We start from the raw sequence: 25,594 nt of genomic DNA on the forward strand, positions 1-25,594 counted from the left end.
TGTTTTCACATGCAAGATGGGTGCGAGCACATCTAAAGAACTTGCATTCCTCGCGCTGCTTTTAAAAATGTCCATCCAAACTCAGTGCCGCAATTCTCCTGGTATTCAGAGCAGTAAAAGCTATTTTATGAGTCTGTCAGGAAAAGCACATTATGGATGTCTTCCCAGCAGAGAAACACTGGCAATGCACACATGAGTATTTCTGTTCATTCAGGAAATATCTTCTTGACATTCATTTTAGGATACATGAAATTGACAGCAATTTGTAGAACACTGCTTCTGTAACAGAGTTTGTGGCATAGTCAGCCTTGTTTCTTTGCTTGTATCAATTATGGCAAATACATTGGCTGCTAAAAAGCAGTTTGACATCAGAAAATGGGGTTGAGCCCTTTCGAGAAACACCGAAACATGTTTTCCACATGATCCCATCTTTCAAAATAGATCACAGTAAAATCATAGTGCTCGATAGTATGAATATCTCTACCTCACAAGGTCTCTCCAATTCCAGTGTGTCATACCAAACTGATTATGAAAAGGTGCATCTTTCCAAAATGTTTGCTATTACCGACGGGGAAAAATACATGCAGAGGAAAGCCGTTTAGACAAGCCGGATCTGTGTGCGGTTGAAAAGTGGATATAGTGGGGAGGCTCCAGTTTTCATGAACTCTGACAGAAAACAACAGTGTTAATTCCCCTTATGATTAGCTTAACCTCTGTCACTCCATTTATTTTGTTAAACCACTGAGCATGAGAGTGTCTTGATTGAAAGAAACCGTCATATGCACACCACTGTTGTCCCACATCATTCAGAGAACAAACCTTTTTAGATCTTTAACTACTATAGGGCTGCTGATTGCACAGGCACCGGCAATTTCCTAACCAACCGCCACCTGAACAATGATGTGTTCAGCTTTCAGACCCTCCAGCCTTTCAAAGGTGAATCATTTCACAGTTTGGAGCGAGATCTCCATAGCAACTCCTCTTTGAAGGGTTTAGAATCACCATCCAATAATTCTATGATCATCGGGCCTTGCCTTTCCCAGTGGTTCTTTTCACAGCGGACAGGCAAGGGGGGCATGAGGAGGAAGCAGGAAGATTCTACAGTCTATTTCAGGCAATTCATCTTGCAGCCCCATTAGAATTCAAAATATTGCGACCTTCAATCACCGGGCATGTTATCTGGAGCTGTGGCGATCTCCAGTCAAGATGGGTAGACATTTTGCTCTAATCATCCTCGATGAGTGGAGGCTGACAAAAACTCTTCATTCTCGCTGAAGCAAAATGCTCATTTAAATACTGTGACAGCACCTCAACACAGCCCCGAAAACACACAAAGGGAGGATGATCCTTATGCACAGCTAAATGATCTAGAGTTAGAATTGCTGTATTGGTTGACATTACTAATATAAACAAAGACCCACGTGCAGGGAAGCGTATTTTTCTCATTGATTTTAATGAAACCTTACTGTTTTTTCTCAAGCTTAACAAAACGCAACATTCAGGCAGGTGCTAGGACCCAGCTGAGACTGATGCACAACACGGCTATATTCGTGGTGTGGGAAGTGGGTTGTATACTTCTTATAAACCAGTTACCTTTGCTACAACAGAGTGGATCTGAACATTAAAAAAACAGATTAAGAAACAAAATGACACATTAATGCACAGACAAAGTCAGTATTTGTCCAAAATTGACAATTGACTTAAACCTTAAACTTGTTTCCTTTTTGATAATGTAATGCAATTTTCATCAGAAGTATTAATTTGACAAAAACAGTTGTTGGCATGATGGTACCTCAGCAGAAAACAATATTTCATACAGGCTTCTGAGGGATTTGTACTAATATACAATTTTATACGATATAGCAAATACTATTATTACCAGAATTACTATTCAAAGATGCAACATGACGGTTGATGGATAAAGCTGTAATAAATGCATTATGTATGTGGGCTAAACTTGTGAAAATGTTTGTTTAGTAAAAACGTTTTAATGCTAAGCTAATTAGAACAGTGCATTGAACTACCATTACTGGAAACATATTGTTTACTTTCCTTCTTTTAAGATATGCTTTTTTGATCCCACAGATGTCCATGAAGTGAGCTAATAGGCTCTTCTCTTTGATCAGCAAACATTAAAAGGATACATCTGTTGATGTGCTTTATTTTGTCACGAATCCAATGAAAACGCTACAAACAACAATAAATAAAGTCAATGAAGTATCTTTTAAAAAGCCAGACAAAAGATTCCTTTGTGTCATAGATCTTCATTGTTCATCAAAGATTTAAACACTTCAATGAGCCGCACTGTTACACTGAGTGACTCGCTTCTTCACCACTGTTGTTTATTTTGAGTTAATCCCACAAACACCATCCTGGTGCTAAAAATATTCACAGTGTTCCAAATGTGCATTTATCCGCTGCTGAAAATAGTCCCCAACAAATGCCTGTTTAAGAAACATGTGCTATCGTGCCCTTAAGAAAGTTACTCAGAGTTTTCTTAATAATATGAAACTCTATTTAGGTACCGTTTTTAAAGGAGTAAACCTTTTAAAACTTGACAACATGAACATTCAAAATGGGCCCCTTTGTATTTCCTGTTGCAATGTTTGTTAATGCAGTAGCTAAAAGGACGTAAACTTGGACCAAAACTATTGCCTCTTTAAAATACTTTAGCAAAATAAAAATTGCATATAAAGTGGTCCAGGAATGACGTATTTCTGTAGGCCAACCCCAGAAGTTAGCGACACACTGGTTCCCTCGACAAAAAGTCAATGTAGTTTTTTCCATTGGATTGGATTTTGGATTAAGCAAACACAAGTTTATGATATTATGAACACAGGTTTTATAATTTTTGAAGCGTAAATGCAATCAGCAGAAGTAAAAAGCTAATGTTAGGCTACAGACCTGCGGAGGCTGTGAAGGCTGACCAGTCAGCATGAAGTCGTTTTGTGGTCTCATTTAGAAACTTGTCAGCAAACGCCTTCATTAAAACACGTATAAAGCTTTAAAATTCCAGAGGCGGGTATTTACTGATGTATTTTTTATATAGAACAAAAAGGTGAAAACTCTCAAGCTTGTGATAAGCACAGACCTTATTTCAGGCATCTAACCAAAAACCCATTCAAAAAAACCTATTGACTTCAAGACAAGGGAACCGGAAGTGCAAACATGCTCACTCATTTCCGTGTTTTAGAACTCATTCCTGCATCACTCTATTGGTTGTGTAAATTGCACACAAAAAAAACAAGAATAAATTGCATCAACGCAACAACTGATTCAGCAGCTGAACTGATGAGAGATTCACTCATTGCCTCATCTGTTTAGATAGTCACACACAGAAGTCAAGGGACTAGGTGAGGTGTTCTGGATGTTTGTCAAGTTTGGGAATGTGTGAGTTGGTGAGTGATACGGCAGAACTCTCGGTGATCAGCCATTACTGGCGTCAGTGAGGAGGCAGGTTGGCCATAAATCATCTCTGAATAGGCAATCCAGTTTCTTCATAACGCCTGGAGCTAAACAATCATTTTGATTTGTTCACTAGCAGCGATTAGTGTCCTGTGGGTTGACGTCTGCATGATGCAACAACCAAACACAAATGCAATGTCCCAGCAGGTTCAGCAAAGTGAAGCCAACTGATTCGATCACTCACTCTTTATCATCAGAGTCAGATATTCATCCGTTAATCATGATTCATGTGGAAGTCACTGAGGATATTGGAGCTCTTTAGATAGTGCACATTTTTAGAGGTGAGTGACTACGACCAATTTCTGGGTCAATCTGTTGTTGACTGACTTTGATTTGATCATATTAGCCCCACCACCAACCACTGAAATGGACAGTTAGCACATTGCAACACTCCCCATACACAAACTAGCACGCTGCAACTAAATCAAGCTAACATAGTAGCTCATTTGCTATTGCTCTGTTAGATGTTGTACACGCTGCTGTTACCACAGCTACAGCTACCGGTTTATATTTACAGTGAATTATGTGACTAAAAAAGTATTCCCTGTTTATGATAGAGACCTTTGCAGATTTGTTACAGCTTCTGTCTATTTAGTGTATTAAGGACAACACTGCCAACACTGAATGACAATAACAAAACACTGGTGTTGTTATTAGCATTCTGTACTGTGGTTATGACGGCAATCAATGCACAACAAACACAAAAAAAGGTAACCTGCAACTAACAATTATTTTCACTGTCAATTCATCTGCTGGTTTTTCTCTCAGTTAATCAATTCACTTTTTGGTCACTAAAACATTTTGTTTGTCGGACAGTTTTGTCCGACAAACAGTCTAAAATTCAAAGATAAAAGTAAATCTTCACAATTGAGAAGCTGCAACTAGTAAATGTCTAGTTAATGTATTAAATTGGTTGCTGATTCATTTACAATCTACTAATTGATTGATAGAGCAAATGTTTAAGTTCTTTGAAGGATAGAGCCATGCATCTTCTCTACTGCTCTATAGCAAAGATGTCTTGTAATCAGGTGTACTACCCTTAAAACTTCTACCATTATTTTACAAAATGGGAAAACTGTCTTCTGTCTGCTTCAGGCAATAGAGGAGGAGAGAGAAGAGCATCAACTTAACCAGGAGTTCAGGTGCTGAAAGCAGGAATATCACGGTGAGAGAAGAGTCTACGATTAAAAAAACAGCTACCTTCCAGTCGGCTGCCGACAACCACAGCCAGTCCCTACAGATACAGTAGCTTAAGGCTGGATTCTTACTGGGTGTCGCGCAACCGTAAATAAGTCTTCATTAGAAGTGAACCAGAGCATTCCTGCAGTGATGAGGGCGACACTGTGTGAGCATTGAAACATCTAATTGCTGAAAAACAAACATCTGGGAATAAGGCCAGGTGAGCTGGCAGAGTTACAAGCGGGGAACAGAAGAGCAGATGAAGTAGAACATGTCTGTGTCTTGTCTCAGACAGTGAGGTGTTCCAGTCACTGAGGAAGCACTGGAAACACTTAAAAACCATTTTGTTATGAGACCAGTATGAGCCATTCAACAGAATCAGCTTTCAGGATGCGCCGTAATAGTTTCTTGAAAGCAAATCCACTGTTTACACAGGCTTTTCAAAGTCATTAGGGGTTGAAAAATATTCATAATGTGCACACCAATGGGGGAATTTTGAGACATCAAGTGGAAAATCAAGTTGGACTACTCCCTAGAAACAGTTGAATCTTTTAAAAAGATGTAAATACACTATGTGGTAACCTATTCCAGCTTAACCTATTAAGCTGGAATAGGTAACCTATTCCAACCTGTTCCACAACTTCTAAACAAATGAATGAAACCCAATATAGGGAATAAAAGACCATACAATACAGAAAATCAACAATTGCTTGTGTCCTCAGTTTGCACTCACAATCACCATTTCATCCTACTATTGCAGATGAAGCTCTGTAGCATCTTTATAAACCCTTTTGCTAATTCACAGACAAAAAGCATACCACTCCAGACATGAAAGAGTGTGATCCACCCACACAACCATATAATCAAGCTATATAAAAGTAGTTGCTTCACAGTCTGCCTGACACCGGATAGATATAATTACAAAACAAAACCAGCTATGTTTAATGGTTAACTTGTGAAACATACCACATTGTTTCTGAGGACTTCACAACAGTGGAAACAATGACATGCCAAAGCAGATGGGCGTAAACACACACACACACACACACACACACACACATAATAAGCTTTCGATCTTCCTATTTATGACTGTTGATGAGTAAAAAAATGTAAAGAATAAAGTTGACAATATTTATGCTTTTCTTAATGTTAAATCTCATGAAAAGACAAAAAACATCAATGAACTGAACTTACAAATTCCATGTGTGTGATATAGCTTATTCCCCTGTGCCATATACCTCTATTGTTGTGCAAAAACTATATATAAACATGTTCGTCAGCGACACCGTTACTGGTTGACATGTTCTTTCATTACCGTGAAAATGGGCACAGTAGTTTATGTTGAGTCAATCCCAAATACACCCTGCAGCTGTTAAGACTCACTAGTGCACCAAATGTGTATTAATCCGCAGCTGAAAATAGTCCCCAACAAATACACAATTAACTCCTGTTTGAGTAAAGTTTGTTAAAAACTATAGTGATCAGCTGTATTGGGATATTACATATCCTTCTTTTTTATTTAAAAACAGCAACTAAATATTTATGACATATCCCAAAAATGTATTTAAAGACGGACTAACACCTTGTTGGTTTTAGCTTTTTTAAGGGTTTTGTTTGCAATCAGAAGAAAATATAGAATAACACAGGCTTCTTCCTTTAACTTAAATTGTACCAAAAGTCATTAAAAAGTAAACTGACAGACCGGTTTGTCTCACCTCACATGAATTGTCCACTTTGTAAATCATTATTAAGTCTTATGGGACTGGGTCATCCAGTCCCACTTCTCACAGAGTCAAAGGCTATTTGAAAACTGTGCACCACTGACAAGTGCCAATATAGCAAAATGGCCTTAATCTTAACCCTTTGTATGCAGTTATTCCATGCCTGCCATCACCGACTCTCTAATCAGACTCTTTCACACCAGGAAAGTCTATAACAGCAGACAATCAGTGAACAAATTCAGCTGTTTTTAAAAGGGCCTCTGAATTCATTACAATTTCTGTAATTTGAATGATTGTAGCATGTAACACTTTAATTGTGTTGGACAAAGACCATGTCAGGGACACAGAGGAACTTGAGGGAGACCTGTAAAGTGATTTGCAACCTGTCTCAGGGACGGACAGACTGGGAATTATTTGCTGAGATAATCACATTTCTACATTCACAAAGTCAAAGAAGGCAGTATTTCGAACCATTCCAAATATACAATATTTATATTAGCATTATTATTGTTATCAACAGTATTATAAGCAGTGGCAATAGTATTTATCATTCATTATCATACCCATTATATGATGTATGCAGGATGTAACAAAGAAAAAGAAACGTTCATCCTCTTCAATAACTGACTTAGCTCCACTGTACTCAAACTTAATCAAAAATGGCATTAGGAATCATATTACAATATTATGTGGTTCTCCTTCTGAACAGTATTGTTATGTTTCCAAACCTCAAAATATGCTACTGATTGTGTGAAGCATGGCTAGGCACAGACCTTTTCACTTTCCATGCAGGGAGCCTCCCAGTAGGAATGTGAGGTTTGAGCTGACTTCATTAATCCTGACTGTTATGTTGATCTTGGCACACACCGCACGAGATGCCCTACTAGCAACGCTACAGCACAACTAAGGTCTTTGCTTTTTAAAAGCTGTCACTGGGTCTATTTAGTGGGACCAAATGCTGCCGATGCAACTGCTTTACAGTATAAAATACTGTGATTTGCTGATAATATGAAAAGTTGTACATTAATACACATTTGGTGCTCTCAAATGTATTGCTGCAGGAGAATGTACTCAATTTGACTCAATATAAACTACAATGCACGTGTTCACAGACACTTTTTATGAGAAGAATCAATTCATCGTTGGTGTTGGTCTTTCATGGTCTTTTTTACATTCAACAGAAAAAATACATGATTAGAATTATGTAGAATACCACCAGGTTCATCATGAGAGAGGTAGGTATGGCAGACAGCTGCCATTTTTATCTTTATGGTTGCTGGTGTATTTTTTTATTAGAGGAATCTGTTCTGCATGTAATTGAAATTGAAGATACAGTATAGAGAATATACAGCATAAGTAGGACACAACTGTGTAGTGAGATTAACTGAAAGCAGGAGCGTGTTCTTCATGCCCTGAAGTGCTATTCAACATACCAATTGTTGTCAGTCAATAAGGGACATCTCACTAGTACTGTATCGCCCAACAAATCTGAATTCAGCCTGCTTTAACAGCCTCTATAAATATATATGATAACCAGGTGTTGGAGGTTTAGATGCTTCATCTTGTTCCTTAGCAGAAAACTTTTGAGTAGAGCAGCAGTCATACTTCAAACACAACTGGCAGCTACATGTCAACAACATTGTTACATGTTTTCTCATACCTATTGCAGGGAGATCGTCAGCGACTACAGACCTGAAGTGTGAATAATAGGTCAATGATGAGACCCCATACCTGGGAGGTTTGTGGAATTGGCAGAGGAAATCATAGCGTTCATCTGGAATGGGCACTCTGCTTTCATTTGGGTCAACGGTGCAGAAGGGGAAATTTTCAGCTGCAGCCTGACTCTTTGTCAACACGTTGAAAAAGGTTGACTTCCTGAAAATAAAAAGCAGCAGTGAGGTCAATCCATTTTAAAGTGCTGGTGTGCAGAACTTGATGCTTCGATAGTATGATCCTGAAACACTTCAGTAAGTTATGCGAGATTGGCTTTTTCATTTTCAGCACAAGAAGGAAAAGCTTATTCCAATGAGTCGCATATTTGTAGGGCTTAAACCAAAAATACTCTATGAAATACTTTGCCCAATTACAAGGTCAGATAATCCCATAATAGATCAATTGTACATGGAATCGAGGGGCAAATTACATTTCTGATAGATCGCTGCTGTTGAACAGGATCAGCCAAACGCCGCCCCATGTTGTGATCACAGAGAGATTTATTTTCTGTGGCGCAAGAAGCAGCTGAAGTGTACTTCAAAATCTACAGATAATGGCAAGTCTAAGAGTAATGATGGCATGGCAGTTAACTATAATCCAGGACTTTCCCTTTTTATCCCCTCACTCAGTGCTTCACATTGAAATTATTGTTTGTTACGTCCAACAGGCAAGAAATTGCTGAAGATTGCTAAAGTGCATGCATTAATTCCTTATATAAAGCTAAATTGTTTCTCTAACATACTTGAGGGCTTTTCTTGGGTCACCTTGGGGGGAAAAAAGAAAGACAATCCACTGTAACACTACAACCATCGTCAGGTGTAAAAATGTTCTTAATGATTACACAGCAAATGACTTACATACGTACAGATTAGAGTGTAATATGCTGGTCGATGGGGGAAGTGATGTGTATTAGCAGCCAGATTTGAGTGTCTTTCTCCACAGGGTGGCAGAAACTCCTTCTCATAGGGAGGTGAGACATACTGTATGTCTGGGCCAAATATTAACCTAAAACCTTGGACTGGGTTTACTATAAAGACTATTTGCAGACAAAAATATGTATTGTAGAATACAATGAATACATGAGGATTGAGCAAACTCCAACAGCTAATGAAGACTAAGAAGCGTGTGAAATTTCCAGTTAATATAGATTTGTCAATTCAAAATTATAACTGTTTAATAAAAATCTGGGTGATCAGTGTCCACGCAAAAAGTTACAAACATGTTTAAAATGATTATCAAATGGAAAGAAATTGTTACACTTAATGACAGTTTTTCACTACAAACAATTCTTTAAATATGCGGTTATAAATGGTAATTAATAATAAACTGCTGCGGCCTGAAATCAAAATCTGTCCTTATACCAAAGAGACAGGGGGCTAAAAGAGTAGCTTAAGAGCAAAATACAAAGTAAAGCTGGAAGAGGAGAAAGACGAGGAAAAGAGCTGTACAGTCAATGCATACTCGAACTTACAAATCGTTTCTAATTGCACACCTTTTCCTGCAAAGGTTAATTTCTTCATAGGGTCAGAGTGCAGCTAACAACAAAACATGTTGCTGTACATTTATTAAATGTATCTGTTTCTGTTTCTAACAATAGTTCATATCACAAGATTCTAGATTCTTTGTTTTTGTGGTGGAAATATATATAAATGTGAAACAATCCGCTCATACACGTCGTCTAGTCGACTCCAACTCCAGCCTCGCCAGGGTTGGATTACAACCCGTGGGCCTTTGCTGTGTGTCATCCCCTCTGTCTCCTCCATTTCCTGTCACTCTCCAGCTGCTCAAATGAAGGCAATAAAAGCCATAAAAACAATATATTTTAAAAATGAACGAGACTAACTCAACTTGAGTCAGTTAGGCCATATACTGTGCAGTGTGTCCAATCAGGGGGTTACATTGACAAGACTAAACTTTGAGGAGAAAGAGAACATGTGCTGGTCTAAGAGTAGAAACAGCCGCAAGATTGGCTGAATCACACTCTCAAGTTTCCCATGTGTGTGAAGAACGGTCAGTTACGCCCAACTAACAGCAGGCTGGCATTTGAACGTGGTTCATTCATGAAGAAACCATGAGAGGGTTGGCAAGTTATACTTTGACACAAATGTGGTATGGCAGGCCACCACCTCAATGAGTTCACTTCTTATCCACGAAAGTAATTGTGGTTTTGCTGGGGTAGGAAATGAAAACAAGGGACTCTAGAGAGTTGGATCTTTGTGCAATAAGCTCCAAATTCTAGCAAGACAGCTAAAATACACTACATGTAGAAGCACAAACTTCTTGAACTGAATTTATTCTCCATCATCAATGTCCAGTATGTGAATATATGACGATACGAGTCCTGTGAAAAATACCTTCAGCCCGTCTCTACGATTTATTTAAAACAATACCTGTGGCTTATACAGTTCACAGTAAGTGGATAACGTCACAACATCATTGGCTTTTCTGTCCCTTCAAAAGCTGCAGTGTTCAGCTCTTACAAAACTTCCTAAGATTCTTGAAAACAACAGTTCGGCTGAAAATGACTCCAAATGTTTTAAGTAGCTGCAAAAAGATGAGAACCTACCAGCTAAGCAGAAGATAACATATAACTGTGGCCCTTCCTGTAGCTCAAGGGAAAGTCATGTAGGGTCTGCCCTGTGATTGCACTCTGTCTCTGATGTTGCTGAAGGTCTTGGTAGATGCTGACAAGGTGGATTTGTCTGACATTCAGACAGTGTGTTAGCCATGCTAACACACACTGTGGCCATGTAATACAGATTCTTGTCAAGTTGTCCACCTTATCGATAATAATCTCTCACAGACTGAGCAACTCTTTGACTATAGGGTTCCGAGAATTCAAATATTCTTCAACTAACTCACATTTTTTCATTCTTCACATCGATTAATTGTGTTTGATTACATGAATTCATTGACCACCAAGAATTTGAAAACACCTCAGTTAGACTTTTACACACCAATTCCTGCGTCAATGCCTGAATGTCTATAAGGTACTGTCTCTTTAATTTCACTGTTCGGTGCTCATTGTGAACTTCCACCACCAACATCATATATGCACCCACCGTCTCCCCTCATATAACAGCATAATACGACATAGAAGAAAGAGACAAGACACGGGACTTCGTTTGACAACGTCTTCTCATTGGGTTTTCAACTCGCATTGCTTAAGTTTGTTGTGCTATAGAACTTTTAGGTTAGCTAGCTTAGTTATCATTGCAAAATAAAAAAGCACAGTAGATCTGTTATTGTATTTGTAAAAAAACCAAAAACGTACAAAGAACGAGATGAAATCACTAGTATTATTTATAACTTATAACTTTATAAGTATTTTTGTGATGCTTTCCATGCTGGACTTTTTGAAAGTGTCTTTTAGTTTTCACAATCAACAGTCATTAAAGTGTCACAGGCACTGATTGGACCTGAGACTGGGAGCAGATTCCAGCAACTACGGGACAATTGCCATGCTGAAAAGTATGATTTCATGCAGGTGTAATGGTGTCAAACTGATGAAAGCAGAACATTGCTTTGGCCATGCAAGTGAATTTCCTCAAGGAGGTATTCTTTTAACTGTAGTAAATACTTATATTAGAGTTGTATGCTTTGTTGCAGCAAGACTGGTCTGCAAGGTGGCTCAGTGAGAGTCCTGTGTTTGTGTTCACTTTGTGATGTGGTTCCTCAGATGTTCGGCCACGCTAAAGAGACATGCAGGTCAGGTGACCTGGAAACTCCAAATTATCAGAAATATGAATGTGATAGTGACTGTATGTAGTATGTGGTGGAGCGGAGAGGTGTCAAGGATGTACCCCGACCTTTGACCGGTGCATGAGTGATAAGTGGGTATTTAACACCAACGCACAATAGGTTTTGTTAATGCTTTTCATTAATTTAACCACCTTCTCTGTATTCACAGCTATAGCGTGGTATGGTCCATGTTTGCTGTGCCAGTTTTATACAAATGTAGATAGGTCATGACACATACTCATCAATAAAATGTCACATAGAATTAAGCTGTTTTCTCTAATTGACAATATGCTGCCGTGATCATAAAACCCACGATCATGAAAACAATACAGGATACACACTTATAATAAATTGTAAAATGTTTTAACTATAAAAACTATGATTTTTGAAGTACTACAACTCTTTGAAGTCACAGCTTTACCCTCACTCATAACACTTGTCTGCTATAACACACTCAAAACGTATTGTTTGAAGCATTTTGTAAAGTTTGAGCAGCTCATACACTTTTGTTCAGACAAAAAATATGTAGCGAAGGAAAGACAACGCTCTTGTGGGATTTGATCATATAGGCTAGTATAGCGAACAAGTGGTTCCAGACACTTAACAGCCTGAGGAACACTGAACACTTTTACTCAGACAGTCATCCACGTGTAAGTCAGTAGTTTTTGGCTCTCTGGCTATTAAATACATCCAAATCGTGTACATCATGCGTCATAGCTTTTTGCTTGTTTCAGTATAAAGTGTGACATGCAAAAGGTGAGAAAGCTCCTTCAGGAGAAACAACAGAACAACTCAAAGTCTGAAGTTGTCTGTATATCTTGTTTGTATAAATTAGATGTAAAGAAATGTAAATTAAAAACATCTCTACATTTAATTTCTAATCTTTAGTCATGCATTCTACTGTACTCAGCTTACATCTAGCCTTACATGCATTTATATTTATGGTATCATGGAGCAGGCATAGTTTAGATGTAGACAGAGCACATGCTGCTGCATGCAGTGTGGATGGTGAGAAAGTGAAAATATCTATGAAAAAAATAAAAAACGTTACTTACCCAACATTGGGCAGGCCAACAACTCCTATTTTCAATGAAGTGCCAAACCTTCCAATCAGTGGCGTCTTTGCTGCGTCCTCTCCCTTTCCCTAATAACGACAATGTGGAGATGTCTGCAGTCAAAGCGAGCCAAATACCATTACATAATCTACAATGCGTGCTCATTTTTGAATGGAGCTACTTCTCATAACCTGCACCTTTTTTTGGAGCCATTTCCCACTATTACACTTCCACAAAAGCTCACCAAATCAGAGAAAACACCACATTCATTGAGAGGGAAATGTGCTAAACTAAGTCCTCAAATGTAACCAGTCGACTGCACTTCAACTGGCTGCTCCCCCGCACTCAAAACAGAACATGCAGCCTCTGGATATGAAATTTGACACTGCAAGCCGGCAAGCTGATCTGAACTTCCAAATTTAGCTGACGATAGTATCGATGTAGGTTGATGAGCTGCTGAGGGATCAATCTTACATGCAACTGTTGGTTGAAATGTGCGTATTTAAAGCGAAGTTAATATTTATCAGATGCTTGGCTGTGTTGCAACAGCGGCCTGCTTTATATTAACATTTGAATCATTTGAATCATTCACTTGACAGCCGTCTAACTGAAGACATCCACGAGTTGCGTCTCTATACTGACTGGTCAGAGCAATTTTTGCCATTTCCCTTTGCGTTACAGCTTATAGACTTCCTTCAGCAATACGTATTTTTATCAAGTCGCCTTTTCCCCCCCAGCGCACATTAATGTATATCAATTATATTTTGTCTCTAATTGCCTGCCACCAAAATAAACAATGACGTCGCAACCTTAGAGTGCAAGAACAAACTCATGGGAAACAGAAGATGAGATCAAGACATTGTCATTTAAAGCAACAAAGAAAATATACAGTTTCTATAATCATCTTTCATAAGGAACTAGAATATTACAACCACAAAATATCTGAAAGAAAAGGGAGGTATCGTAAGTGAAGCGTCTTGACAAAATCGTTATACTTGTGTCTACTTTTTTTTTTTTTACATTCAATGAGCTTTCACTGATGATACAAGTGTAATGGTCAGACAACAGTGTACAGCTTCAGCGCCACAGAAACAAAGTGAAATGTCCTCGCACTCGTAGTTTCCGTCAACCCCCCTTTGAGAGGAACAGGTGTAGCCACATGAGCACACAAAATTACAACAATTAGTGAAATGTCCTCAAATAAACTTCCCTCAGCAGAAATACAAATTAAAGCACACAGGGGCACAACCAAAAGAAAAAACGTCGGCCAATCCAGCAGCCTGTCTGGTTTAACACGCAGAAAATGAGGCTCTAATAATCTAGATTTGAGGCAAGTGAGGCTGGCTGTGTAGAAAGTATTCAAATGAATAGGTTTGAATTAATCATTTATCTTTTGTTGATGGATGCACCCCCACTTAGACTCATCACAATAGATGCAGAGCGTTTTGTTCGACCAAATAAATCATTCCCATTGTTTAAGGTACATTGATCAATCTAATGGCTTGTAATGGGCTTCTAATTGCCACAGAGAAGTGCTCACGAGTGGAGTCCAGAATTACAGATCCGACTCAAAATTCTCACATGAATGACAAGGCGAGATCCTGTTCTCCCCTTTTGTCCAAGCAAACATCGTCTGAAAAATCACTGTTATTTTATTACAGCTTAATCTGACAAACATATTTACTTCTAAATAAATTTAAGGTATACATTTCACACACGTATTGGTGCATAAAGAGTGATTCAGGCATATTTCTTTGTTAGGATCATTATTCCAATCTGAACGGTCACACAGCTCCTTATTAAGATATCAAAGCCTGCTACACAAATACTCATGCAAGAAAATTAACATTTGAACAAACGGACAGAAGACTTTAAATAATGTTTTTTTTAAATAAATCTTAACTTAATTAAAGGGTTGATTTATTTTCGGAATTTTTAATATTATGAAAGCATAATGGGGAAAAAAGCTCTTACATACTGCGTCCATTCTTATTTAACGCTCGAATTAATATGATTTCTTTTGCAACAATCAACTGTATTTATGTGGAATAGACATTTAATACTGTTAACAGCACTCAGCCAAATTGTCATGATTGCAAAAATGATTCAATTTTCTTGGCAGCGCTCAGTATTTGATGAGGATGATTTTATTCACCCTTCCAAAGGTGGTGGTTTTAAAGCAAAAAGAGTATTTGAACAAATTGCGCGTGTGTTGACAGGCAGCATTCATACTCTATAATGGAGCATTATTTGCCCGTTTTGAATACTGTAATGCATATCTTTCGGTCAAGCTTTCTCTGGAAAATTGCTTTAACTTTTAAAAGGATGATGGTTCACGTAAGAGCAGGTCAATTTTGCATTATGCCATTATCCCTGGGCGTTTTAACAAGCTATGGGATATCTGGGCTTATTGATTGAATTGTGATATTAAAAGGAAAAAAAAGTCGCGAGATAAGGAAAATAGTTGAAACACGGCATCCTCTTAATTGTCCACAATTTAATAAATGAGTGATTATAGAAGCATACCGTTTTAATTCTACAAGACAGGCACCGTGCGTCCTGTTAAAGCAGTTGAATGGAGATGACTGGCGGCCTTACAAGATCACCTGGACGATGAAACTTTTTCTCGCCCATAAAATACTTCTCTTTTTAAACACATGCACTACACGCCCTGATAAAGCAAGCTGTCATTTTTAATTAACCCCTCACCTGCACTCCCCCAAAAAGTATAAGCAGGGAGGGGGGTACGCTCGTAAGGAATGGCCGCGCGTGAACTCGACCACAAGCACGAGCGCAGACGCGCGTATATTTTTGACTGGAAGTAAACAAACTATAGGTTATTGATCCACAGCGAACACATACTTTGCTGTTCCTTCGTGTATTCAGGGGAAGTCGTTATCTTATAAATGACCTCGCCGTGGTTGGAGAAGTGAGGTCCGTGCTGCCAGGCCTGTGCCTGGACTTCTGCACTAAACTTAATCCATCTGTGATTTTCCATTATGAACCCCAGCACATTAAGGATTTAGGATAGAACATATAGCCCCAGTTGTTTCCCCCACGAGCATTAACTGTACCGTGCCTAACACACAGGAGCATGCACTGTTCTGAATAAGGCATCGGCAACAACAGCGTCCCTCACCTCGTTCAGGATACTATGTGCTTAAACGGCAACGATTCTCAATGACGTGTTGCGCATGATCTGAATATTGAAAATCAGAAGGGAAACCTGGAACTACACGGTGTCACCACAATCCACAAACGCTTTAAAATGATTGAAAAGCTTACCTCTTGGAGAACTGACGCGCGAACTCAATGCTGCAATGAAAGGAGACATTGAGCTTTCGTGTGAGAATACACTACATAAAAATAACTGTATGCATTCAAAAAAAATGCCAAATCGTGTCTTGTATGACAGTCCGAGCAGAGGCTGCACAACAGATGATTGACGGCGGGGTTTGTGGTGTTTCTGTCTGCGGTCGGGGCTCTCATTGGCTGACTTCGTCCACAGCCATACATGCGGCTATCAGATTGGCTGCGCGTCCTCGCCAGCTGTACTTCAAAGAACACGCTCTCTACAACTAGGTAGTTGTTGGGAGCTGCGAGCCAAGAGAGAAACCGTGTGACCTGAGTCAAACACGGCGAGTCTGAATCAAATTGGAGCTCTACAGCATTGAAATCGCGAACACTCTCATCACAGCACATACCCTGGATATGGCAACGTCTATACTTGGGGTGAGTCCGACTTTGTTTCTGCGAACAAGTTGTGCGTAAAGTTATCGTAGCCTGCTGCTGTTTGCAGCTTTCATAAACATGCTTGCTTTCAAGTTCGCTGTTATTATTTCCTACTGTATTAATTACGATTGCCTACTCGTTTATTATTAAAAACAAACAGTTAAGTGACGATAAAGGCATCTAGATCAGTGTTTTTGCTCTATGTATTCACAGCAGATATCTGACGCAGTTCATAATCTGAGAAAGTTTGTAAAAAAATGTTTGCGTGTTAAAACACGCTACTACTTTCTCTACAAGCACATGTATCTGAGCTCAAATGATACTTTTAATTATAACGGTTGTTATAATTTAGGCTATTTATTTAAGACCTGTTTTGTCTGCTTCCCAAATATCCAGATTAAACGAAAATCTTTCAGCAACATTTGTTTTAACTCCAACGTTTGTGTGTGTTTTTCAGGAAGAGCCACGGTTTGGAACTACACCTCTAGCTATGCTGGCTGCAACTTGCAACAAAATTGGTAACACCAGTCCTCTTACAACTTTACCTGACTCGAGCGCTTTCTCAAAAGGTGGATTTCATCCGTGGAAAAGATCCTCCTCGAGCTGCAACTTGGGATCCAGTCTGCCCGGTTTCACAGTAGCAACAAGCCGCGCGTCGACAGGACTAACACCGACCAGTGGCACAGGCAACAGCGCCTTTTGCTTAGCCTCCACCTCCCCGACCTCGTCTGCATTTTCCACAGACTACAGCGGTCTGTTTTCCAACTCTGCGGGAGTCGCGTCCCAAGAGTCCGGACAGTCAGCTTTTATATCCAAAGTCCACACATCAGCAGAGACTCTTTACCCCCGGGTGGGGATGGCGCACCCATACGAATCGTGGTACAAGTCCGGTTTCCACTCGACCATCTCTGGCGATGTTGCCAACGGCGCGTCCTCGTGGTGGGATGTCCACACTAATCCCGGGTCGTGGCTCGATGTCCAGAACCCTGCAAGCACCCTCCAGACCTCACTGCACACCGGGACGCCTCAAGCTATCCACTCCCAGCTGAGTGGCTACAACCCGGACTTCTCCTCGCTGACGCACTCGGCGTTTAGCTCCACTGGAATCAACCCCACCGCGTCCCATCTACTGTCCACCGGTCAGCACCTGTTAACGCAGGACGGGTTCAAAACGGTCATCCCCACTTACACAGACGCTTCTGCCGCCAACGCCATGATTTCTGGGGGCAGTTCAGGAATAAGTAGCTCCTCGAGGTCGTCCCGGCGGTACTCCGGCAGAGCAACGTGTGACTGTCCAAACTGCCAGGAGGCTGAGCGACTGGGACCCGCCGGGGCCAGCCTGCGCAGGAAGGGACTCCACAGCTGCCACATTCCCGGCTGCGGTAAAGTGTACGGAAAGACATCTCACCTCAAAGCGCATCTGCGATGGCACACCGGCGAGCGGCCTTTTGTCTGCAACTGGCTTTTCTGTGGCAAAAGGTTCACTCGGTCCGATGAGCTCCAGAGACACCTTCGCACCCACACCGGCGAGAAAAGGTTTGCTTGCCCGGTTTGTAACAAGCGCTTTATGCGGAGTGACCATTTGAGCAAGCACATCAAAACGCACACGGCCGGTGGAGGAGGCAAACGGGGCAGCGACAGTGACACCGACACCAGTAACCTGGAGACCCCGAGATCCGAGTCCCCAGAACTTATTTTGGACGGGGTGAATCCCAGAATCACTGTTAAGGATCAGTCTCCTCAAGACGAGCCCTAATAAGGCTTCACCCAAAATGAAACCAGATTCAAAACTGCACAGCATTGAAAACGGGTCTAATTTGACAGACAATAAAAGGAGAAAATATTTCCAGAAGCGATTGCAAAGTCTAAACAATGTATTGTCCACAGGCGTAACGAGTATTTCATTCGTAAATCCATCTAAAGAAAACACAGGCAACTTCAAAATGAAATGGATGTTTGAGGTGGCGCGAAACCTGTTGAACTTTGGTTGGACAATGTGAGTTACATCTTGTATATTGACGACAAAACTACGTGTTATTTTCATGTAAATGTTAGGCTATGATTGTTTTATTCGTGTTGGTATCCTGGAAATCAAGGAGTTTACTTTCGACGCACTTTGTGGATATGTATGTATACAGCTTCTTCAACTTTGGTTGACCATTTTATTTCTTTGCTAAAAAAAAAATCTATATATAAATGTTTACCTGTATAAAGTCACACGTATAAGACTTTCATTTTATCGTAATTAAAACATCTTTAAAAAAGGCTGTAATTGTGTGATGTAGATTTTATATATATTTTTTGGTTTAATTATTTACATAAGGTTTACATTTTAAAAATAGTTTAATTTAATTTAGAGTGATGCTTTTAGGCTATTTTTCTTAAAATCACCTATAATACATTGACTTCCCCCTATGGAATAAATCAATGTTAAATGCACCGGAAAAAAACATTTCATGGCCAAATGAAAATCTTGTTAAATGGTATTTATGACTTGGAGCACATGGCAGCCCCATGTGTCTTGTATTTGCGATTAGGGATTCGTGTCTTATCAAATATCTAATTAATCTCCGAGACATCTTTTGTTCGGTTTCACTTTATCGGGGGGTTTCCAGGGGGGTTTGACGACAAAGGGCCCTGAATATTTATTCTAATTGTCCAAATTAACTGCTTTCATTTGCATACCAATCGATGGACCGAGAATAAGGATACGGCGTCGTTCTTTTGGCCAGAAGCCACATAGATGTTATGGGAACAGTTTTCTAAACTTGAAAAAAAGAAGGGGCGAAGAGTCACATGCAAATGTTTGAATTAGAAATGCTCTTTGCTCAGCGCAGGCAAACGGTGCGTGCATGTTATTTGAATATCAGTGGCCCCGTATTGAAAGGGTTCAAGGATGCTCTCCGACTTCTTTGTGCTTACCCACTGCAGCGTCCGACTCTCAAAGAAAAAAGCCGGGGAATAATTACAGCGCGAGTCCAGGACTGGGAATACGTCAAGGAAAAGCGTCTCATCCAGACACCCTCTTTTTTTTTTTTTTTTTTTTTTTAAAGAGGATGTTAAATTGACCAGAAGGCAATAGAGGGGAATTATTTTCATTTCCTTTTGTGCAACAGCGGCTTCAAGTAAACGGCCAAATAGTGAAAACGATTAGATAGCTTTTATATTTTGATGAAATTCAAATAGGCTAACACTTAAAGTAAAAAAATGGGGAAATTTAAGCTTTTGAGATAAAATGTAATTGTTTTTTATTTCAAAATCTAAATTGTTTTTCCGAGTCTACATTGTAGAGACTGTCAAATAAAAAAGGTGTAAATATCGGCCAAAACAAAAGTGAATAAGAAACAATTGTCCAATCTAGGTAATATTATAATAATTTAAATTCTAGTTTCCTCCAAATTAAAATAATAGATGTGCAATAATGAAAATAAAAATACTGCAGCTTTAGTTTCGTCTCTATAGGCTGTATTTACACGCTGTATATTTGGACAGAAATCATATTTGTTTTGTTTGACGCCCGCAAAAACTCAGCAGGACGTATTGATAACACATTGTGTCATGGCATTCAGGGAAACCGGCCTGAAAAATATAACACAGTAAAAGTAATAATTTGCCATCAAGTGAGCAGAATTTAAAAATACTTAGTGGATATACGCTGATGGTAATCAACAGGGATTTCTACATTTTCAACCGATTTTTAGACACTGACATTCTTTCATCCATCGCAAAACAAACTCATTAAATTAAAGATGTTTACAAATTTAATCAGAAAATACAAAGTCCCACATTTTTTTTTTGCAGCTAACAGCTGCCTAAGCATTACAATGTCCACATTTCCAAAAATACACAATAATGAAAGCAAGATTAAAAAAAAACAAAAAAAAAAAACTGCAGCAACAGAAATTTGTCTTTCTAGAAGCCATTAAAAACGAGTCCAATATTTTCCCACCAACGGATCATAGCTGCAAATTGCTTCGACTGGTAATCAAATGATTTAGACCCTTTCATAGGTACAGGACAACATGAGCTGCGTCTACATATTTCACGTGGACTGCTTCCCTCTACTGGAGAAAAGGGAGACCTGCTGCACAATATCTGCAACTCTAAAAACGGGACACTTTGAACACCATAGAATAGTCATTGCAAAACACAGTCAACACGTTTTGTAAGAGGAATATTGTATATTGTATACAATATTGTAAGAGGGAAGAAAAACAAACAGTCAGTGCTTTCTGTTTGCTCGGTCTTGGCTTCTCTCTCTTCTCTGCCAACTCTTACTTCTTCCCCTGCCCTCCCTTTCCTTCCTCCTTTCCCTGCTTCTACTCCTCCCATCTGCTGTTCTGCCTCTCCTTCCATCTGTGCTACTTCTGTTCCTCTCATCATCTCTGCTGTGTCTCCCGTCCCTACCTCTGTCCTCCCTGCCTTTGTCGCGGCTCCTACTTCTGTCCACGCAAGACTTGGAGCTGCTAGGTCTCTGGCTGTCCCTGCTGTTGTGTCCCTTTCTCTCTTGACCTCCCTCCAGCTTGATCTTGTTCTCTGGGCTGCGATTTCGACTGCCGCTCCTTCCCCTCTCTGTCCTTGTTTGTCTATAATCTCCGGACTCCTCATCACACCGCTTGTGTCCAGTGTGAGGGCTCGGTGACCTGCTTCTAGGAGAGGAGGCCCTTTTCTGACTCTTGACTCGCCGCTCGCTCTTAGAGCTGTTATCCCGACAGGAATCTTTTTTCTTGTTCTTCTTTCTCTTTTGGCTCTTGAACTTGCCGTGACTGTCTGAATCTGAGCCACTATCACTACTGCTACTGTCAGAGGAGTCACTTGAGCTCTCGCTACTTTCATGCTTTTTCTTTTGTTTTCTTTTGCTCTTCTTCTTCTGTTTTTTGCTATTCTTCTTCTTTTTGGCCTTCTGTTTATCCAGGCGATCGAGTTTTCTGTAAAACAGGAGCAAACACGTTCAATTAACATTCAACCAGGTAGCAGATCAAAAATAGAATATCAACATCATAACGTCTATGAATCACGTTAATGTTTTAAGCAAAGAAACGTAAAATACTTAATCAAAATGAAAGGCAAGGAAACAATCTGATATACTAAGCTACACAACACACTTTTTTGTTTAAAATTTAAAATAGATTCATAAAAAAAAAAAAAAAAAGATTAATGTAACCTTGTAATTCATCAGATCATTCATAAGGATATCCTTAAAAATACTCAAACAATGGTACAATAATATTAATTTTGCTCCACTCCTTGAAGCTTTTCATGAATAAACATTTTTAAGTTGTGCTGCATTGTTTACCCAAGGAGCTTCTGTTTTTGCTTGGTCGTTAATGACTTCAGAAATTCCACTTCGGGATCTTCCTCTTCATCACTGGCAACATATTCCTGCAGAAGCACAGAGCACATTGAAAACATACAAATAAATACGACTCTCGAAGACAAATTTGAGCAAATCTACATTTGAATAGATCAGTCGAACACCTTTAAACACGAATGCAATTGAATGAATCTAATCTGTTCACTGGACAAGTCTCCCCAATAACTGGCCGCTCTGCAGCATTAAGGTATGCTAGAGACATATCAAAGAAATATAGTTTGTCTTTTCCCCTTGAAGGTATATGTGTATGTGTGTTTTTATATCGTGCTATGTGTGCAAAGACGGGAGTACGAGAAGACAATTACCTGCGATGGATCACAAACTGTAGCGTTCCGACCAAGAACACATTTTTTCAGGGCAAACCCACTGTTTCGCATCTCCGCCATTAACTCAGAGGGGTGCATCGACGGACCTGTTAGCACAAATCACAGCCTCAGAGTCCCATTGATGTTAAGCCCAAGCCAACCACTATCTCCACAGTGGGAATTTCAAGGGCGGCTTTGTTAACAGAACGGGACATCAAATCAACTCACTCCACTTCCGGCTGAGCAAATCATACAATATCATTCTCTGCCAAAGCAGCAGTTAGAGGAATCAGAATACACAATAATTACATATCTTTCTCCGGGCACAGGAAGGGGACCATTACAGCACTCCTCCATCAACACCATGCACTGACTGGATTCTCCCCGGGTAAACATTAGCACTTTACTCAACTCGCTGATTGCTGGAGTCAGAATCAGCTCAAGACTGGGAGCTCCAGCTGAAACCCGACAGGAAGGATACAGTAGGTGTACCTGCTGCAAAGTCTGTGACGGACTAAAGCTGACACACTCGCCACAAATATCAAGCAGCACAAACATTTCGTGGCTCCTTGTACATTTTGTGCTGCCTGATTTTTGTGGCGAGTGTGTATTTAAACAAAAAAAAAAAATTATATATATATATATATATATATATATATATATATATATATATATAATGCAGCAAGCAAAATCTCTAGATATCAATTAAACTTTTGATTGTTACATATTTTAAGTGACACATTGATGATGGTTCACATACTTTTAATTTTATATTTAGAATGTTAACATGGACTTATATGATGATGCTAATTTCAGTTAATGAATCACTCCCGTTTAATTCAATAGCGTCAAAATAAAACCTGTCTATGATGGTAGTGGTTTGTTAACAGACATCAAATTAGCATTTAATTACATCCATAAACAAAGGAACTGCAGGGAAGGCGTTTAATATGTCAGTTTTAGACAATTATTGGATATGTGCTATACCTGGTGCCTCCTCTGAGGCCACAGAGCTGGCGTTGATCCCCGACAGCCCATAGAGAGGACACTCTCTGTCTGTGTTCACGTGGCCCCATTTGTGACATTTGATGCATCGCACGTTGCGCACCTGGGAAGTTAACAACAGGCGTTACTACAAATTGTGGCGATGTATGCATAATTATTTAAACACAACAAAACTCTTTAAATAGTTGTTAAAGATGATGGCACACCGATTTACTTTTTGAAACATTGTAATGTACAGCAATGCATACACAGTACATTTAATTATATAGTGGTTCCTTATCCTTTCAGCTTTTGACCGCTAAAAACAAATCAGTGTCTCTTTTACTCCACTTGTGACCCCCTTAGATTTATTCCCCCACTAGTGAAGGCTATATGCTTCAAACTAATAAAAATCATCACCTGGATTCCAAATGGCTGATCTCTAATATTCATGTCATCCTTCGCATATCTATGAGAAAGTTAAGGATTAAAAGGAATGCAAATTCTGGAAGAGTGCTGGACAATATGGCAAAAAAATGTAATTGTGTATAAAAATAAAATGCTTACTTCTCTCGAGGAGCCGTTTTCTGCCACTCAAATTTGTACTCTTCTTCCCCATCCTGAAAAAGACACATTTTCATTATCAATGTTTGTACGTCAACCTCTCTAGATATAAATGAGTGGAAACAATGCAAGTGGAATTGTATAGATTCATAATTTGCTCAAGTTTACCTCTTTTGTTTCCTCTTCAGGACAGAAGACAAGAGAGTATTACAATGTTAAAATTGACTTAAGAATCAGGTGTTTCAGATTAAACATAATATTTATTTGGGATCAGAGCTGCTCAAGCGATCATTTACCTTTGGATGCTCCAGGCGGAGCCTCGTACATGAAATTGAGGCCATTTTTAACACGATCATCCCCCATCAACACCCTAGAGGTGAGAAAACATTATTCACCATTATTTTAATGGTGATTATCAACATTTACAACGTGAAGTTAGCGGAGGTATTTAGAAAATTATGTTTAAGTAACTGTTCATAAAAACCTTGCCATTTACTGACATTTACACAGTAAGTATTTATCAATAAACAAAAAAATAAATATGTTTAAAATACTGATAAATGATATGAAAAGATCCATTTTTTTAGGAGGCACAAGGTAACCTCTGACCTGTTGTTGTAACAGTCTTGCTCTTTCATGTACGCCTGCATAAGATCTTCTTGCTTCTTCTTGTCGAAGGTCAGTTTCTGTTCTGCTATCCATACCTGTGAGATAAATTGAGGAGAATTACTGCACGCATACTTCTTCATACATTCCCAAAACCTGTTTTTGGGACAGCTTACTTGCCTGACACACAACTGCATGAAGAAGTAAGCAACTTGACTACAAAGAAGTTCAGTTTTAATGCACTTTATGCAATTACTGCCCTGTACATCAATAATTAGTAATATATTTGCATTCTGGACTGTTAGTTGAACATTATGGCAAACTGAAGACATCAACTTAGGTTCTTGGATATTGTGGAAAAAAAAATATCTACATCTTATAAAACAATCAGGAGGTGACACAAACATTCATCAATAGAGACAATTAATTGTTAGTTACATGCCTAAAAACAAATTATTGAAAGCATACAGCCATTGAATTCATTAATTATTTTATTTATTTGTTAAGTAAAATTGAAAGGCTGTAGGGTGTATTGACAATATCAATTTAGACAAGTGACGTGTAGCCTACCAGAGGTGGCTCAGGTTGTTATTAAAAGGACAATCTACTAGTTTCATAAATTCAGCTCTAGCTAATTAGCTAGCTAGGCAAGCAAAAGCAAACGACAGTTAGCATAGCTCGCGAGCTAGCAGGCTAATCCGATGTCTTCTATCCTCAAGCACCGACGTTAATTGAAGCTAGCACTCACCTTTTTGATATTTGACTTCGACGCAGGGTGGAAATCCTTCTTACACATGAAGTTGGCAAACGACTTCCCCATGATTGCCCACCTATTACGTGAACTGAGTGGAAATCGTAGCGCTTATGTTTAGCTAACAGAGTCGCTAGCGTAGCTTCCTTCGCATATAAACAAGTCAGTCTGCATGAAGATAGCTCTATAATGATGCTACGGGGAGCCGGAGGACTCATTTCTTGTTTGACCTCTGAACTACGGAAGTCAGTAAAGTTGTATAATAGATTAATATAAATACATAAATATGTATGCCGAAACCACCGTGTCACACCAGAGACGGAATACAATATAAATTACATACGTTACATTATTTGAAAAATATAAACGAAATGCTACGTTATTTGATTGGTAGTGACATAAAT

General features: G+C 39.2%; 2 protein-coding genes and 1 pseudogene across 3 annotated transcripts; 1 reads left to right on the forward strand and 2 right to left on the reverse strand.

Moving 5' to 3' along the window:
- LOC116389794 (obg-like ATPase 1) overlaps positions 1-13,087 on the reverse strand; it is a 38,239-nt pseudogene extending 25,152 nt beyond the window's left edge.
- Positions 13,088-16,476: 3,389 nt separating this feature from the next.
- On the forward strand, positions 16,477-18,868 carry sp9 (sp9 transcription factor). Its single transcript, XM_031858610.1, has 2 exons — positions 16,477-16,606; positions 17,064-18,868. The coding sequence occupies exons 1-2, from the start codon at positions 16,586-16,588 to the stop codon at positions 18,360-18,362; spliced, it is 1,320 nt and encodes a 439-aa protein (XP_031714470.1). The 5' UTR covers positions 16,477-16,585; the 3' UTR covers positions 18,363-18,868.
- A 445-nt stretch (positions 18,869-19,313) lies between these two features.
- On the reverse strand, positions 19,314-25,461 carry cirsr (corepressor of RBPJ and splicing regulator). 2 transcript variants are annotated; one of them, XM_031858475.1, is made up of 10 exons: positions 25,188-25,461; positions 24,443-24,537; positions 24,130-24,203; positions 24,002-24,015; positions 23,837-23,889; positions 23,690-23,738; positions 23,273-23,393; positions 22,286-22,392; positions 21,903-21,988; positions 19,314-21,534 (listed from the first exon to the last, which is right to left on the reverse strand). In XM_031858475.1, the coding sequence occupies exons 1-10, from the start codon at positions 25,257-25,259 to the stop codon at positions 20,829-20,831; spliced, it is 1,377 nt and encodes a 458-aa protein (XP_031714335.1). In that variant the 5' UTR covers positions 25,260-25,461; the 3' UTR covers positions 19,314-20,828. The 2 variants fall into 2 exon arrangements, with proteins under 2 accessions (XP_031714335.1, XP_031714334.1); XM_031858474.1 differs by lacking the exon at positions 25,188-25,461 and having other exon boundaries at positions 24,443-25,179.
- Between the last annotated feature and the right edge of the window lie 133 nt (positions 25,462-25,594).

The sequence above is a fragment of the Anarrhichthys ocellatus genome, unplaced genomic scaffold (genome assembly GCF_004355925.1).
Source record: "Anarrhichthys ocellatus isolate YVR2014 unplaced genomic scaffold, GSC_Weel_1.0 scaffold20, whole genome shotgun sequence".
Lineage (NCBI taxonomy): Eukaryota > Metazoa > Chordata > Actinopteri > Perciformes > Anarhichadidae > Anarrhichthys > Anarrhichthys ocellatus.

Bases quoted from the DNA above. Each gene is read 5' to 3' on its own strand.
- cirsr (XM_031858474.1), bottom strand. From the start codon at position 24,846: ATGTTTGTGTCACCTCCTGATTGTTTTATAAGATGTAGATATTTTTTT. The intron at 24,204-24,442 runs GTCAGAGGTTAC...TCTCACCTCTAG, and splicing joins CAAGACTGTTACAACAACAG to GGTGTTGATGGGGGATGATC. The intron at 21,989-22,285 runs GTAATTGTCTTC...GTGCTTCTGCAG, and splicing joins CAGTTTGTGATCCATCGCAG to GAATATGTTGCCAGTGATGA.
- sp9 (XM_031858610.1), top strand. From the start codon at position 16,586: ATGGCAACGTCTATACTTGGG. The intron at 16,607-17,063 runs GTGAGTCCGACT...TGTGTTTTTCAG, and splicing joins TGGCAACGTCTATACTTGGG to GAAGAGCCACGGTTTGGAAC.